General features: G+C 62.3%; 2 protein-coding genes across 2 annotated transcripts; both read left to right on the top strand.

Annotated features, from left to right (window-relative positions):
- The first annotated feature begins 1,722 nt into the window (after nt 1–1,722).
- On the top strand, nt 1,723–6,808 carry PPP1R18 (protein phosphatase 1 regulatory subunit 18). Its single transcript, XM_082785544.1, has 4 exons — nt 1,723–2,198; nt 2,727–3,819; nt 5,755–5,959; nt 6,629–6,808. Exons 1-4 carry the CDS (start codon nt 1,765–1,767, stop codon nt 6,646–6,648), a joined length of 1,752 nt encoding a protein of 583 aa, XP_082641670.1. The 5' UTR covers nt 1,723–1,764; the 3' UTR covers nt 6,649–6,808.
- Nucleotides 6,809–8,087: 1,279 nt separating this feature from the next.
- LOC309891162 (pre-mRNA-splicing factor ATP-dependent RNA helicase DHX16-like) lies at nt 8,088–13,854 on the top strand (the record flags this gene model as incomplete). The annotated part of the gene is made up of 6 exons (XM_082785545.1): nt 8,088–8,306; nt 9,158–9,390; nt 10,595–10,748; nt 12,023–12,079; nt 12,159–12,413; nt 13,630–13,854. Coding segments are annotated over 6 exons (1,143 nt in total), but the record flags the coding sequence as incomplete, so codon positions are not given.
- Between the last annotated feature and the right edge of the window lie 1,146 nt (nt 13,855–15,000).

The following is a 15,000-nucleotide window of genomic DNA, read 5'->3' as shown; positions in this document are numbered from 1 at the left end:
GGTCCCGGGGGTCCCGTGGGGGGTCCCCAAATTTTGGGCCCCCCCCCCGATTTTCCCTGACAAAGGGAGGGGCGTTTTGGATGCGCCCCCCCCCCCCCCCCCCATAGGCACGCCCCTGGATTTTTTGGGGGGGGGGGGGAGGGTTTTGGGGCCCCCCCCCCGGGTTTAAATTTGGGGAGGGGGCGCGGGGAGGGCGGGGAGGGGGTGTGGGGGGGTCCCGTTGTCACCCCGTGTCCCCCCCCCCTCCGGTTTTGTCCCCATCCCTCTGTGTCCGCCCCCCCCCCCCCCACGCTGCCGAGCGGCCGGATCCGGGTTGGTGGCCCCCGGCCCCCCCCTGGTAGCCCCCGGCCCCCCCCTGGTAGCCCCCGGCCCCCCCCGGTAGCCCCCGGCCCCCTCCTGGTAGCCCCCAGCCCCTCCTGGTGGCCCCCAGCCCCCTCCTGGTGGCCCCCAGCCCCTTCCTGGTAGCCCCCAGCCCCTCTTGGTAGCCCCCAGCCTCTTCTGGTGGCCCCGACCCCCTCCTGGTGGCCCTGGTGGCCCCCGACCCTCTCCTGGTGGCCCCCATCCCTTCCTGGTAGCCCCCAGCCCCTCCTGGTGGCCCTCGTCCCTGTTCTGGTGGCCCCTGTTGCCATCCTGGTGGCCCTGGTGGCCCCCAACCCTCTCCCGGTGGCCCCCAGCCCTTCCTGGTAGCCCCCAGCCCCTCTTGGTGGCCCCCATCCCCATCCTGGTGGCCCCCAGCCCCTCCTGGTGGCCCCCAACCCCCTCCTGGTAGCCCCCAGCCCCTCCTGGTAGCCCCCATCCCCTCCTGGTGGCCCTCGTCCCTTTTCTGGTGGCCCCCGACCCCCTCCTGGTGGCCCTGGTGGCCCCCGACCCTCTCTTGGTGGCCCCCATTCCCTCCTGGTAGCCCCCATCCCTTCCCAGTGGCCCCAACCCCCTCCTGGTGGCCCTGGTGGCCCCCGACCCCTTCCTAGTGGCCCCCGACCCTCTCCTGGTGGCCCCCATCCCTTCCTGGTAGCCCCCAGCCCCATCCTGGTGGCCCTGGTGGCCCCCAACCCCCTCCTGGTGGCCCCCAACCCCCTCCTGGTAGCCCCCAGCCCCATCCTGGTGGCCCTCGTCCCTGTTATAGTGGCCCCTGGCCCCTCCTGGTGACCCCAAACCCTTCACCCCCAATTTTGATGACCCCAAACCCTTCACCCCAACCCCTGTTGACCCCAAACCCTTCACCCCCAATTTTGATGACCCCAAACCCTTCACCCCTGATCCCCGTTGACCCCAAACCCTTCACCTCTACCCTTGATGACCCCAAACCCTTCACCATTGACCCCAAACCCTTCACCCCAAAACCCCATTGACCCCAAACCCTTCCCCCCCAACCTCCATTGACCCCAAACCCTTCACCTCTACCCTTGATGACCCCAAACCCTTCACCATTGACCCCAAACCCTTCCCCCTCACTCCCGTTGACCCCAAACCCTTCACCTCCACCTCCATTGACCCCAAACCCTTCACCCTCACTCCCGTTGACCCCAAACCCTTCACCCCCAATTTTGATGACCCCAAACCCTTCCCCCCCAAACCCCGTTGACCCCAAACCCTTCACCCCAACCATTGATGACCCTCAAACCCTTCACCTCTACCCTTGATGACCCCAAACCCTTCACCATTGACCCCAAACCCTTCCCCCTCACTCCTGTTGACCCCAAACCCTTCACCCTCACTCCCGTTGACCCCAAACCCTTCACCCCAACCCTTGGTGACCCCCCAGCGATGGCGGTGCCGGGCTGGAAGCTGCAGCTCCTGGAGCGACGGCGCCGCGAGGAGGAGGCGGCGCGGCGCCGGGAACGGGAACAACGCGAGCGGGCGGCCCAGCTCCCCCCCTGGAAACGGGAGCTACTGGAACGGCGCCGGGCCAAACTGGGAGGGCCTGGGGGGGCCCGAGGAACCGGGGGGGGGTCCCCGGCGGCGGCGTTGAACCCGGGGTTGAGCCGGAGCGCCGAGGGGTTGGAGAAGTGCGGGGACGGCGAGGAGACCCCCGGTGTCGTCCCCGGGGGGGGACGCGTCAGCCGCTTGCTCGGCCGCTTCGCCCCCCGGCCCCCCGGGCGCTCGCTCAGCACCGAGGGGGTCCCCGAAAGTCACCCCCCCGGGGGGGACGGGGACGGAGGGGGAGATGGGGACAAGGAGGGCATGGGGGGCAAGGAGGGGTTGGGGGCGGTTGAGGGGTTGGGGACCAAAAAGGGGTTGGGGACAGTTGAGGGGCAGGGGGCGGTTGAGGGGTTGGGGACAAAAAAGGGCTTGGGGACAGTTGAGGGGCAGGGGACAACTGAGAAACGGGGGGCAGTTGAGGGTTTGGGGGCAGTTGAGGGTTTGGGGACAGTTGAGGGTTTGGGGACAAGCGAGGGCGTGGGGACAGTTGAGGGACAGGGAATGGCGGAGGGACAGGGGACGACCAAGGGGTTGGGGACAAGTGGGACACGGGGGACACCGAAGGGTTTGGGGACGGTCAGGGGTTGGGGCTCGGTGAAGGGACAGGGGACAACGAAGGGTTTGGGGACAACCAAGGGTCTGGGGGCAAGCAAGGATTTGGGGACGGGTGAGGGACAGGGGACAATGAAAAATTTGGGGACAACTGAGGGACAGGGGATAAGTGAGGGACAGGGGACAACCGAGGGACAGGGGACAACCGAGGGCCATCAGGCGGCTGTCCCCAAGCCCCCCGGGGTGGCCACCAGCCCGGTGACAAGTGGTGGCCAAAGCAAGGAGCTGGGGACGGCCGAGGGGACGGTGAGGGGGCTGGTGAGGTCCTGGAAGGTGGCCGAGGGCCGGGGGGGGACGGCGGGTGGCCACGAGGGCTTGGGGACAGCTGAGGGACAGGGGACAGGCAGAGGAGGTGGGGGGGCCGCCACGGTGGCCATGACGTCCTCAACGGTGGCCGTGACGGCCTCAACAACGGTCGAGAGGCCGACGGTGGCCATGACGCCCTCAACGGTGGCCATGACGTCTTCAACGGTGGCCATGACATCGTCAACGATGACCGTGACGTCCTCAACGGCCACGACACCCTCAACGGTGGCCACCACGCCCTCAACGGTGGCCACCACGCCCTCAACGGCAGCCGTGAGGCCTACGGCGGCCACGACGCCCTCAACAACGGCCGTGAGGCCTACAGCCGCCATGACGCCCTCAACGGTGCCCACGACGACACCCACGACGACGTCCACGACGTCCACGACGGCGTCCACGACGCCCTCGACGCCCACAACTCCTTCAGCATCCCCTCCCCCCTCAACCACGGCCATGACGCCCCCAACGACGTCTTCGACACCCCCGCCGACGGCCGCGAGGCCTACGGCGGCCATGACGCCCTCAACGGCGGCCATGACGCCCTCAACATCAACCGTGAGGCCTACGGCGGCCACGACGCCTTCACCCCCCTCGGCGCCACCCCCGGCGGCCATGACACCCCCGGCGGCCATGACGCCGGCGCCGGGGCGTGGGGAAGGCGGCGCCGGGGAGGGCCCGACGCCGGGGGGGCCCAGCGGGCCGGCGGCCATGCGAGGGGCTCCCCGCCGCGAGCCCGGCCCCCCGCCGCCGGCCCACCCGGCCCTTCAACGCCGTAGCGGCAACACCATCACCGTACGGCCCCGGCGAGGGGGGACCGCCGAGGGGGGGTCCCCGGCGGCCCCGGCTCCCCCCGCGCCCCCCGTTGCCCCCCCGGGACCCCCCAAAAAGCGGTACCCCACGGCCGAGGAGATTCAGGTCATCGGGGGCTACCTGGCCCTGCCCCGCTCTTGCCTGGCCAAGAACGACCCCCACCGTAAAAAGGTAGGGTCACCGCGTCCCCCCCCGTGTCCCCCCTGTGTCCCCCCGGTGGCACCCCGGGACATCCTGGGGCCCCTTGTGGTTTGTTTTGTTCCCCTTTCCGTGTCCCCAACCCCATCCCGTGTCCCCATCCTGTGTCCCCATCCCCATCCCGTGTCCCCAACCCTGTCCCTGTGTCCCTATTCCGTGTCCCCAACCCTATTCCGTGTCCCCATCCCATGTCCCCAACCCTATTCCATGTCCCCAACCCCATCCCGTGTCCCCATCCCGTGTCCCCAACCCCATCCCATGTCCCCAACCCTGTCCCTGTGTCCCTATTCCGTGTCCCCAACCCTATTCCATGTCCCCAACCCTATTCCATGTCCCCAACCCCATCCCGTGTCCCCAACCCCTTTCCGTGTCCCTGTCCCCATGTCCCCAACCCCATCCCATGTCCCCATCCTGTGTCCCCAATCCTATTCCATGTCCCCAACCCCTTTCCAGGTCCCTGTCCCCATGTCCCCAACCCCATCCCGTGTCCCCATCCCGTGTCCCCAACCCCGTCCCTGTGTCCCCATCCCGTGTCCCCATCCCCGTCCCCATCCTCATTTCCCTGCCCCCCCCCCTCGGTCCCCCAATTTTTTATTTTTTATTTTTTATTTTTTTTTGGGGGGGGTGCAGCGGGGGCCCCCCCCCGTTACCCAGAATCCTTTGGGGCACCCCAAAAACAGGAACCCACACGGGGGGGGGGGATGGGGGGGGGGAAGGAAGCGGTTGCGGTGGTGGCAGGGAGGGGACACGAGGGTCCCCTGCCCCCCTCCCCCCCTTTCCTCTTCCCATCCCCCGCTCGCCATAGGGCCGCGTGACCCCCACCCCCACCCCCTGCTCGTTAATAGCTTGACGTTAATTGTGATTAAGCCGGGAGGGGATTAATTGCCATGGGAATCCTTATGGGGGGGGGACACACGTCAGTGTCGGTCCCCACTGTGGTGTCCCTGTCCCCATGGGGTCCCTGTGTCATCCTCTGTCCCCATGGGGTGTCCCAAAACGTCCCCAAATGTTCCCAAAACGTCCCAAAACATTCCCAAAATGTCCCAAAACATCCTAAACTGTCCCCAAACGTCCCCCAAATGTCTCAAAATATCCTAAAACGTCCCAAAACACCCCCAAAACATCCCCCAAACGTCCCCAAAGCAACCCAAAATGTCCCAAAATGTCCCCAAAATGTCCCCAACCTCATGCTGACCCCCCAGTGTCCCTGTCCCATGGCATCCCCATCCCCATGGGGTCTTCTGGGTGTCCTAAAAACATCCCAAAACGTCCTGAAACATCCCCAAAATGCCCCCAAATGCCCCAAAACATCCAAAATCATCCCAAAATGTTCCCAAACATCCCCCAAAACATCCCCAAATGTCCCCAAATGCCCCCAAATGCCCCCCAAATGCCTCAAAATATCCCAAAACATCCCCAAAGATCCCCAAACATTCCCCAAAACGTCCCAAAATGTCCCCAAATGCCCCAAACGCCCCCAAAATGACCCAAAACACCCCCAAAACATCCCAAACATCCCCCCAAAATGTCCCCAAACGTCCCCAAACGTCCCCAAACGCCCCAAAACATCCCCAAACGCCCCAAAACATCCCCAAAACACCCCAAAACATCCCCAAACATCCCAAAACGCCCCCCAAAACATCCCCAAATGCCCCCAAAACGTCCCCAAACGTCCCCAAGTGTCCCCAAATGCCCCCAAACATCCCAAATGTCCCAAAATGTCCCCCCAAAATGTCCCAAATCGTCCCCGAAACATCCCAGAAGTCCCAAAACGTCCCCCAAAAGCCTCCCAAACACCCCAAAACATCCCCTAAACATGCCCCAAAACACCCCAAAACACCCCCAAAACACCCCAAAACCTCCCCAAAACGCCCCCAACCCCCCCCGTGTCCCATTCCCCCCCCCCAGCTGAAGATTTGGTTCAGCGAGCGGGAGCTGGAGCGCACCTTCTGCTACCCCTCCGAGGGGGCTCTGCTGGCGGCCTGGGGCCCCCCCGAGGAACCCTCGCCCCCCCCGGCCCCCCCCGGGGCCCCCGAGGAAGAGGAGGATGAAGACGACCCCCCCCTGGCACGGGGGCTGCCGGGGGGGCTGCGGGCCCGCGCCCTGCTCGTGGGTGAGTGGGTGCCGGGTGGGGGGGGGGGGTCCCAAAGGGGTTTTGGGGGGGGTTGGGGGTCTCTAGGGGGGGATTTGGGGGGTCTGAGGGGGGGTTGGGGGTGTCTAGGGGGGGATTTGGGGGGTCTGAGGGGGGTTTGGGGTCTCTAGGGGGGATTTGGGGGGTCTGAGGGGGGTTTGGGGTCTCTGGGGGGGGTTGGGGGGGATCTCAGGGTCCTCTGAGGGGGGTGTGGGGGGTCTTGGGGGGGTTTTAGGGTCCCCTGGGGGGGCTAGAAGGGTCCTGGGGGGATTTAGGATCCGCTGAGGGGGGTTTAGGGATCCCTGGGGGGGTTAAGGTCACTTGGAGGGGGGTTTAGGGTCCCTTGGGGGGGTTTAAGGGTCCCTTGGGGGGGTTTAGGGTCTTCTGGGGGGGGGTTAAGGGTCCCCTGGGAGGGGTTAGGGTCACTTGGGGGGATTTAGGGCCCCCTGGGGGGTTTAGGGCCCCTGGTGGCTTTTTTGGGGGGGGGGTCCTGGGTTGTCCTGAGGGATTTTGGGGGTCCAGCGTCCTGTGGGAGATCTGGGGGGTGCCAGGGGGATTTTGGGGTGGGTTTAGGGCTTCACGAGGGATTTGAGGGGGGGTCCTGGGGGTTTTTGAGGCGCTCACCCGCGTTCCCCCCCCCCCCTATTCCAGACGAATCCTGCCGGCGGTAACCCCAGCCCTGGGGGGGGGTCTCGCTGGTGGGACCCCCCCTAACGGGGCAGGACGTGTGGACCCCAACCCCAAAATGTGGCTGGGAGGGGGGGGGGGCGCTCAGCTTCCCCCTCCCCCCCCCCTTTTTTTATAGCTTTCTTTTTTAATTAGCAGCATCGAGGGAGGAGGGGGGGGGGATTTTCCTTAACGAGGTTTTTAGCCTAATTAAGGGCTTTTTATAGCCGGGGGGAGGGATGGAGGGGGGGGCGGATTTGTCAGTATTGGGTCAGCCGGAGGTGGCCCAGTTAGGAACTGGGCCAGGCCCAGTTTGGGACTGGGCCAACTGGGGCCAAAGCCAAGCAGTATTAATGGAAGGGGGGGGGTAATGGGGAGGGGGGGGGCTTGTGGGCGGGGCCTTTTTTTTGTAGGCGGGGTCACGGAGGGAGGCGGGGCTTCCTGGTTTATGGGGGGGGAGCTGGGGGGGGCTTCATGATGCGGTTTTGGGGGGGGGGGAGGCGATGATGGAAGGGGGGGTGAGGAAGAGGAGGGTGAGGGGACACAAAATGGCCGGTGGGGGGTAGGCCGCAGCCTGCGGCCTGGTCCTGTTGCTATGGAAACAAAGCCTGCGGCTGGTGTTGCTATGGAAATGAAGCCTTGAGGCCTGGTGTTGTTGCTATGGAAATGAAGCCTGAGGCCTGGTGTTGTTGCTATGGAAACGCAGCCTGCGGCCTGGTCCTGTTGCTATGGAAACAAAGCCTGCGGCCTGCTCCTGTTGCTATGGAAACAAAGCCTGCGGCCTGCTCCTGTTGCTATGGAAATGCAGCCTGTGGCCTGCTCCTGTTGCTATGGAAACAAAGCCTGCGGCCTGGTGTGGTTGCTATGGAAACGAAGCCTGTGGCCTGGTGTTGTTGCTATGGAAATGAAGCCTGAGGCCTGGTGTTGTTGCTATGGAAACAAAGCCTGCGGCCTGGTGTGGTTGCTATGGAAACGAAGCCTGTGGCCTGGTGTTGTTGCTATGGAAATGAAGCCTGAGGCCTGGTGTTGTTGCTATGGAAACGAAGCCTGCGGCCTGGTGTTGTTGCCATGGCAACGAGGCCCTCGGCCTAGCCCTGTCGCCATGGCAACGGAGCCTGCGGCCTGCTCCTGTTGCCACGGTGATGGAGCCTGCGGCCTGGCCCTGTTGCCATAGCAACGCAGCCTGCGGTCCTGTACCCTAAAAAACAACAATAAAAACGAGACAACGGTGGCCGTGCCGAGTCGGGGTGCTATGGCGGGGCTGGGGTCTGCCTTTACTATTGGGGGGGGGGCTCATTTTATACAGCGGGGGGGCTCTGTTTGTACGGCAGCGCACTTCGCTCATTTGCCTGCGCTCCTACACGAGGTATTACGGTAGAGGGAGGCGGCGCGGCGCATGCGCGCGGCGCCGCGAAGGGGGACGGCGCATGCGCGGCCGGCCAAGATGGCGGCGGCAGGGGGGGAGGCGGCGCTGGAGCGCTGGGTGTCCGGGGAGCTGCAGGAGCTGCTGGGGCTCAGCGGCCGCCACGTCCCCGCTTTTCTGGTGGCCCTGGCGCGGCGGAGCCGCAGCGCCGAGGAGCTGCTGGAGCGGCTGCGCGACACCGAGGCGCTGCGGGTGGAGGAGCCGCGCGTGCAGGCCTTCGCCCGCGAGCTCTGGGGGAAGGTGGGAGGGGCTTCCGGGGGAAGGGGAGGGACTTCCGGTGGGCGGGGTCAAGGTGGGAGGGGCGTGGTTTGGGTTGGGGGTGGGACTTGAGGGGGAAGGGGTGAGGGTGGGGGGTTGAGGGCATGGCTGGGGAGGGGGCGTGGTTTGGGGCGGGGGCGTGGCTTTTTGGAGGGGCGTGGCTTGAGAGAGGGCGTGGCTTTAAGGGAAGTGGGTGGGGCTATGGGGTTGGGGGTGGGGCTTATGGGGAGGGTGGAAGTGGTTGAGGGGTGGTTGGGGGTGGGGCGTGGAGGTGGGCGTGGCCTAAGTGGGCGTGGCGCGGAAGGGGAGGGGCTTATGTGGTGGGTGGGCGTGGTTTGGGGGTGGGAGGGGCTGGGGGCGGGGCTTAGAGGAGGGAGAGGTGGGGGCTTGAAGGCGATTGGTGGCAGGGATTGGAGTGGGAGGGGCTAGTGAGAAGGGGCGGGGCTTAAAGGAGGCGTGGCTTGTGGAAGGGGGCGTGATCTGCATAATTAGAAGGGGAGGGGCCTGTTCAGATGGGGGCAGGGCTTCAAGGGATAAGGCGGGGCTTATAGGCAGGGGCTGTTGGATATGGAGTGGGTGGAGCCTCAGCCAGGTGGGCGTGGCCTGTAGGACTGTGGGCGTGGCTTCACACGAAGGGGCGTGGCCAGTGTGTGAGTGGGCGGGGCCTGTAAGGCAGAGCAGCATCAAGGCAGAGGGGGATAACCAATGGGGGGGGTGGTTGTGAAGGGGGCGTGGCCTCATTTAGGGGCGTGGCCTCATTTAGGGGGCGTGGCTTAGCAGGAGGGGGCGTGGCCTCTCCCAGGGGCCATTCCCTGACGTTTTTTCCCCCCCAGGTCCCCCGGGACCCCCCCCGGGAGCCCCCCGGGCGCGCGGCCGAGAGGGCGGCGCTGGAGCTGCAGCGGCGCAGCCAAGGCTACCGATTGGTGGAGAGCGACGAGGAGGCGGGGCCTGGCCCTGGCCCCGCCCCCGACATGGCCGCCTCCCGCCGCCGCCGCCGCCACCACCTCCGGCGGCGCCGCTCCGAGTCCCCCGAGGCCTCCAGCCCCTCGCCCCCGCCGCCGGCCCCGTGAGTAACCCCCCCGTTAATTGGGGTCCCCCTCATTAATTGGGGTCTGAGCCTATTAATTGGGGTCTGAGCCTATTAATTGGGGTCCCCCATTAATTAGGGTCTCCCCAGTTATTGGGGTCTGACCCCATTAATTGGGGTACCTCTCATTAATTGGGGTCTGAGCCTATTAATTGGGGTCTGAGCCTATTAATTGGGGTCCCCCTTTAATTAGGGTCTCCCCAGTTATTGGGGTCTGACCCCATTAATTGGGGTCTCCCTCATTAATTAGGGTCCCCTTCATTAATTGGGGTCCCCCCCATTAATTGGGGTCCCCCCCAGTTATTGGGGTCTGACGCCATTAATTGGGTCCCCCTCATTAATTGGGGTCTGACCCTATTAATTGGAGTCCCCCCGGTTATTGGGGTCTGACCCTATTAATTGGGGTCTCCCTCATTAATTGGGGTCCCCCCCGTTAATTAGGGTCCCCATCATTAATTGGGGTCCCCCCAGTTATTGGGGTCTGACCCCGTTAATTGGGGTCCCTTTCATTAATTGGGGTTGCTCCAGTTATTGGGGTCCCCCTGGTTTTTGGGGTAATTTTTAAACTTTTAGGATCCCCTTAAACTTTTCGGGTCCTAATAAACTTCTGGGATCCCCTTAAACTTTTGGTGATCCCTTAAACTTTTTGGGACCCCTTAAACTTTTAGGATACCCCTAAACTTTTAGGATCACTTAAACTTTTGGGGTTCCCTTAAACTTTCAGGATCTCCTTAAACTTTTAGGATCCCCTTAAACTTCTGGGGTCCCCTTAAACTTTTGGTGATCCCATTAAACTTTTAGGCTCCCCTTAAAACTTTAGGATCCATTAAACTTTGAGGATCCCCTTAAACTTTTGGGATCCCTTTAAACTTCTAGGATCCCCTTAAACTTTTAGGATCCCCTTAACCTTTTAGGATCCCCATAACCTTTTAGGATCCCCATAACCTTTTGGGATCCCCATAACCTTTTAGGATCCCCTTAACCTTTTAGGATCCCCTTAACCTTTTAGGATCCCTTAACCTTTTAGGCTCCCCATAACCTTTCCACCCCCGTTCCCTCCCCACCTTTCCCCGTTTTCCCCCCCGTATTGACCCCGCAACCTCCTCCCTCCCTCCCTAACCCCTTTAGGGCCCTCCCTTTGATCCCGGACTCTCAGAAACTTTTAGGATCTCCCTTTTTATAGGGCCGCCGACCCCGCTGAGGAGCCGGAGGCGGAATGGGAAGCGTCGGAGCGCGAGCGCCTGCGGGATCTGGAGGAACGGGACGCCTTCGCCGAGCGCCTCCGCCGCCGCGACCGCGACCGCACCCGCCACGTCCTCGCCCGCCCCGATGCCAAGGTTCCCCCCCTCCCCCTTTTTCGGGGTCTTTATGGGGCCGGGGAGGGCGTTTTGGGGTCGCCCGTGTGGGTTGTGGGCTCCTCGGGGTGGGTTTGGGTTGGTTTCGGGGAGGTTTGGGGGCGTCTTGATGAGCTTCTGGGGGGGTTCGGGGTGGGAGTTGGGGTGCTTGGGTGGGATTTGGGGTGCTTGGGTGGGATTTGGGGTGTCAGGGGGAATTTGGGGGGGTCTTGGGTGGGATTTGGGGTGCTTGGGAGGGATTTGGGGTGTCTGGGGGAATTTGGGGGGGTCTTGGGTGGGATTTGGGGTTCTTGGGTGGGATTTGGGGGCGACACGGGGGAGCCTTGATGAGCTCCTGGGGGGTTTCGGGGTGGGATTTGGGGTCCTTGGGTGGGATTTGGGGTGCTTGGGTGGGATTTGGGGTGTCTGGGGGAATTTGGGGGGGTCTTGGGTGGGATTTGGGGTTCTTGGGTGGGATTTGGGGTTCTTGGGTGGGATTTGGGGGCGACGCGGGGGAGCCTTGATGAACTCCTGGGGGGTTTTGGGGTGGGATTTGGGGTCCTTGGGTGGGATTTGGGATGCTTGGGTGGGATTTGGGGTTTCTGAGGGGACTTGAGGGGTTGCTGGAGTGGGATTTGGGGTCCTTGGGTGGGATTTTGGGGGTCGCTGGTTGGGACTGGGGCTCCTGGTTGGGATTTTGGGGCTCCTGGATGGGATTTTGGGGCTCTGGGATGGGATTTGGGAGTTCTCTGGTTGGGACTGGGGCTCCTGGTTGGGATTTTGGGGCTCCTGGATGGGATTTTGGGGCTCCTCAATGGGATTTTGGGTGTTTCTGGTTGGGACTGGGGCTCCTGGTTGGGATTTTGGGGCTCCTCGATGGGATTTTGGGGGTCTCTGGTTGGGACTGGGGATCTTGGATGGGATTTAGGGGCTCTTCAATGGGATTTTGGGGCTCCTGGATGGGACTGGGGATCCTGGTTGGGATTTTGGGGCTCCTGGATGGGATTTGGGGGCTCCTGTTTGGGATTTTGGGGGTCTTGGATAGGATTTTGAGCGTCTGTGGTTGGAACTAGGGGTCCTGGATGAGATTTTGGGGCTCCTGGTTGGGATTTTGGGGTCTCTGCTTGGGATTGGGAGCACCCAATCCCAAGCAGAGACCCCACCTCACCCACCTCCCACTTAAGATTTGGGTTCCCTGGGGTTTTATGGGTCCTATTAGGGTTTTCCTCTCTCCTTAACTAAACCCATCCCCGTGATCCCTTTTTCCCTCCCCCCAGGCCTACGAAGAAGCTCAAAAACGCCTCAAAGTCGCCGAAGAAGACCAAAAAACCATGGTGAGCCCCAAAACATCCCACGGGGGGCCACATCCCTTAAATCCTTCCCCCCCACCAACCCTTCCCGCTTCGTCCCCAGGTCCCGGAGCTGCGGAAAAAATCCCGCCGGGAATATTTAGCCAAAAGGGAACGGGATAAACTGGAGGAACTGGAGGCCGAGATCGCCGACGAGGAATATCTTTTCGGGGAGGAGACGTTGACGGGCGCCGAGCGGCGCGAGCTCGAGTACAAGCGGCGCGTGCGGGACCTGGCCCGCGAGTACAAGCGGGCGGGAGAGAAGGAGAAGCTGGAGAAGAGCAACCGCTACTACATGCCCGAGGAGACGAGGGGGAAGGTGAGAAAAAAGGGGGGTTTGGAAGGGGTTTGGAGGGGGTTTGGGGGGGTTTTGGGGGGGGTTGGGGGGTTTGAGGGGGTTTTGGGGGGGTTTGGGGGGAGTTCGGGGACTCTCGGTGGAGGAAATCTGTGGGTGAGTGGGTTTTGGGGTGATTGGAGGGGTTTTGGTAGTGAAAATCTATGTGGTGGGTGGGTTTCAAGGTAGGTTTGAGGCTATAGGCAAAGAAAATCCATGGGGTGGGTGGGTTTCGGGGTGATTTGAGGGGTCTTGGCACATAAAATCCATGTATTGGGGGGTTTTGGGGTGATTTGAGGGGTCTTGGTAGTGAAAATCTATGTGGTGGGTGGGTTTCAAGGTAGGTTTGGGGGTCTTGAATGAGAAAATCCATGGGATGAGTGGGTTTCAAGGTAGGTTTTTGGGTCTTGAATGAGAAAATATATGGGATGAGTGAGTTTTGGGGTGATTGAGGGGTCTTGGTACTGAAAATCCATGCATTGGGGGGTTTTGGGGTGATTTGAGGGGTCTTGGTATTGAAAATCCATGGGATGAATGGGTTTCAAGGTAGGTTTGGGGCTCTAGGCAAAGAAAATCCATGGGGTGGGCAGGTTTTAGGGTGATTTGAGGGGTCTTGGCACATAAAATCCATGTATTGGGGGGTTTTGGGGTGATTGGAGGGGTTTTGGTAGTGAAAATCCATGGGATGAGTGGGTTTCAAGGTAGGTTTGGGGGTCTTGAATGAGAAAATCCATGCGGTGGGTGGGTTTTGGGGTGGTTTTGGGGTTCCTGACACATAAAATCCATGCGATTTGTATATTTTGGGGTGGTGTTGGGACTCTTGGCAAAGAAAATCCATGGGATGAGTGGGTTTTGGGGTGGTTTTAGAGCTCTCGACAAAGAAAATCCAAGGGATATTTGGGTTTTGGGGTGGTTTGGGGGCTCCTGGCTCAAAAAATCCATGGGATGTGCAGTTTTTGGGGTGGTTTGAGGGCTCTTGGCATGGAAAGTCCTTAGGGTGTGTACGTTTTAGGGTGGTTTGGGGTCTCTTGGCACAGAAAATCCACGGGACATTTGGCTTTTGGGTCCCTTTTACGTCTTTCACCATACCAAAACCCCGAAACGCGCGTTTTCCGCGCCGTTTTCGCAGCTCTTCCCCCGCCGCCAACCCTCAGCTAAGCCGATTTCGGGGCGTTTTCCCCCTTTTCACCCCTTCCCCTAGAAAATCCCCGAACGTGAGGAGCCGGGGATGGAAGAGGAGCGCCTGGCCCCGCGGGACGAGCAGCGGCGCTGGGAGGAGGAGCGCATGGGGGCGGCCGCCCTGCGGTTTGGGGCGCGCGACGCCGCCCGCCGCCGACCCTCCCGCGACTACGACTTCGTCCTGGAGGAGGACGAGATGATCCAATTCGTCAGCGCCGTGCAGATGCAGGGCACCGAGCCCGATAAGGTGGGCTTGGGGGGGGGTTTGGGGGTGCTGGAGGGGGGGTTTGGGGGTGCTGGAGGGGGGATTTGGGGTGCTGGGAGGGACCTGGGAGTGATGGAGGGGGGATTTGGGGTGATGGAGGGGGGATTTGGGGTCCTGGAGGGGGTCCTAGGGGCACCTGGATGTGAATAAGGGGGGACTTGGGGTGCTGGAGGGGGGATTTGGGGCACTGGGGGGTACCTGGGAGTGATGGAGCGGGGATTTGGGGTGATGGAGTGGGGGTTTGGGGTCCTGGAGAGGGTCCTAGGGGCACCTGAGAGTGATGGAGAGGGGATTTGGGGTGGAAAAGGGGGTCCCAGGGGTGCTAGGGGGTACCTGGGAGTGGTAGAGGGGGGATTTGGGGTGCTGGAGGGGGTCCCAGAGGTGTTGGAGGGGGTCCTAGGGGCACCTGGGAGTGATGGAAGGGGGATTTGGGGTGCTGGAGGGGGGATTTGGGGTGCTGGGAGGGACCTGGGAGTGATGGAGGGGGGATTTGGGGTGCTGGAGGGGGGGTTTGGGGTGCTGGAGAGGGTCCCAGGGGCACCTGGGTGTGAATAAGGGGGGATTTGGGGTGATGGAGGGGGGATTTGGGGTGCTGGGAGGCACCTGGGAGTGATGGAGGGGGGATTTGGGGTGCTGGAGGGGGGGTTTGGGGTGCTGGAGAGGGTCCCAGGGGCACCTGGGTGTGAATAAGGGGGGATTTGGGGTGATGGAGGGGGGATTTGGGGTGCTGGGAGGCACCTGGGAGTGATGGAGGGAGGATTTGGGGTGCTGGAGGGGGTCCTAGGGGCACCTGGGTGTGAATAAGGGGGATTTGGGGTGCTGGAGGGGGGATTTGGGGTGATGGGAGGGACCTGGGAGTGATGGAGCGGGGATTTGGGGTGCCAAAGGGGGTTTTGAGGGCCCTGGGGACCATGAATAGGGGATTTGGGTTGGCCAAGAGGGGATTTGGGTTGGCCAAGGGGGAATTTGGGGTGGAAAAGAAGGGATTTGGGGCAGCCAAGAGGGGATTTGGGGTGGCCAAGAGGGGATTTAGGTGGCCAAGAGGGGATGTAGGGTGAAAAAGAAGGGTTTTGGGTTGGCCAAGGGGGGTTTTGGGTTGGCCAAAAGGGAATTCGGGGTGGAAAAGAA

Source organism: Aythya marila (genome assembly GCF_965140915.1).
Source record: "Aythya marila genome assembly, contig: HAP1_HAP1_SCAFFOLD_1115, whole genome shotgun sequence".
NCBI lineage: Eukaryota > Metazoa > Chordata > Aves > Anseriformes > Anatidae > Aythya > Aythya marila.
Note: the sequence above shows the minus strand (reverse complement) of the source record. Positions and strands in the feature narration are given on the sequence as shown.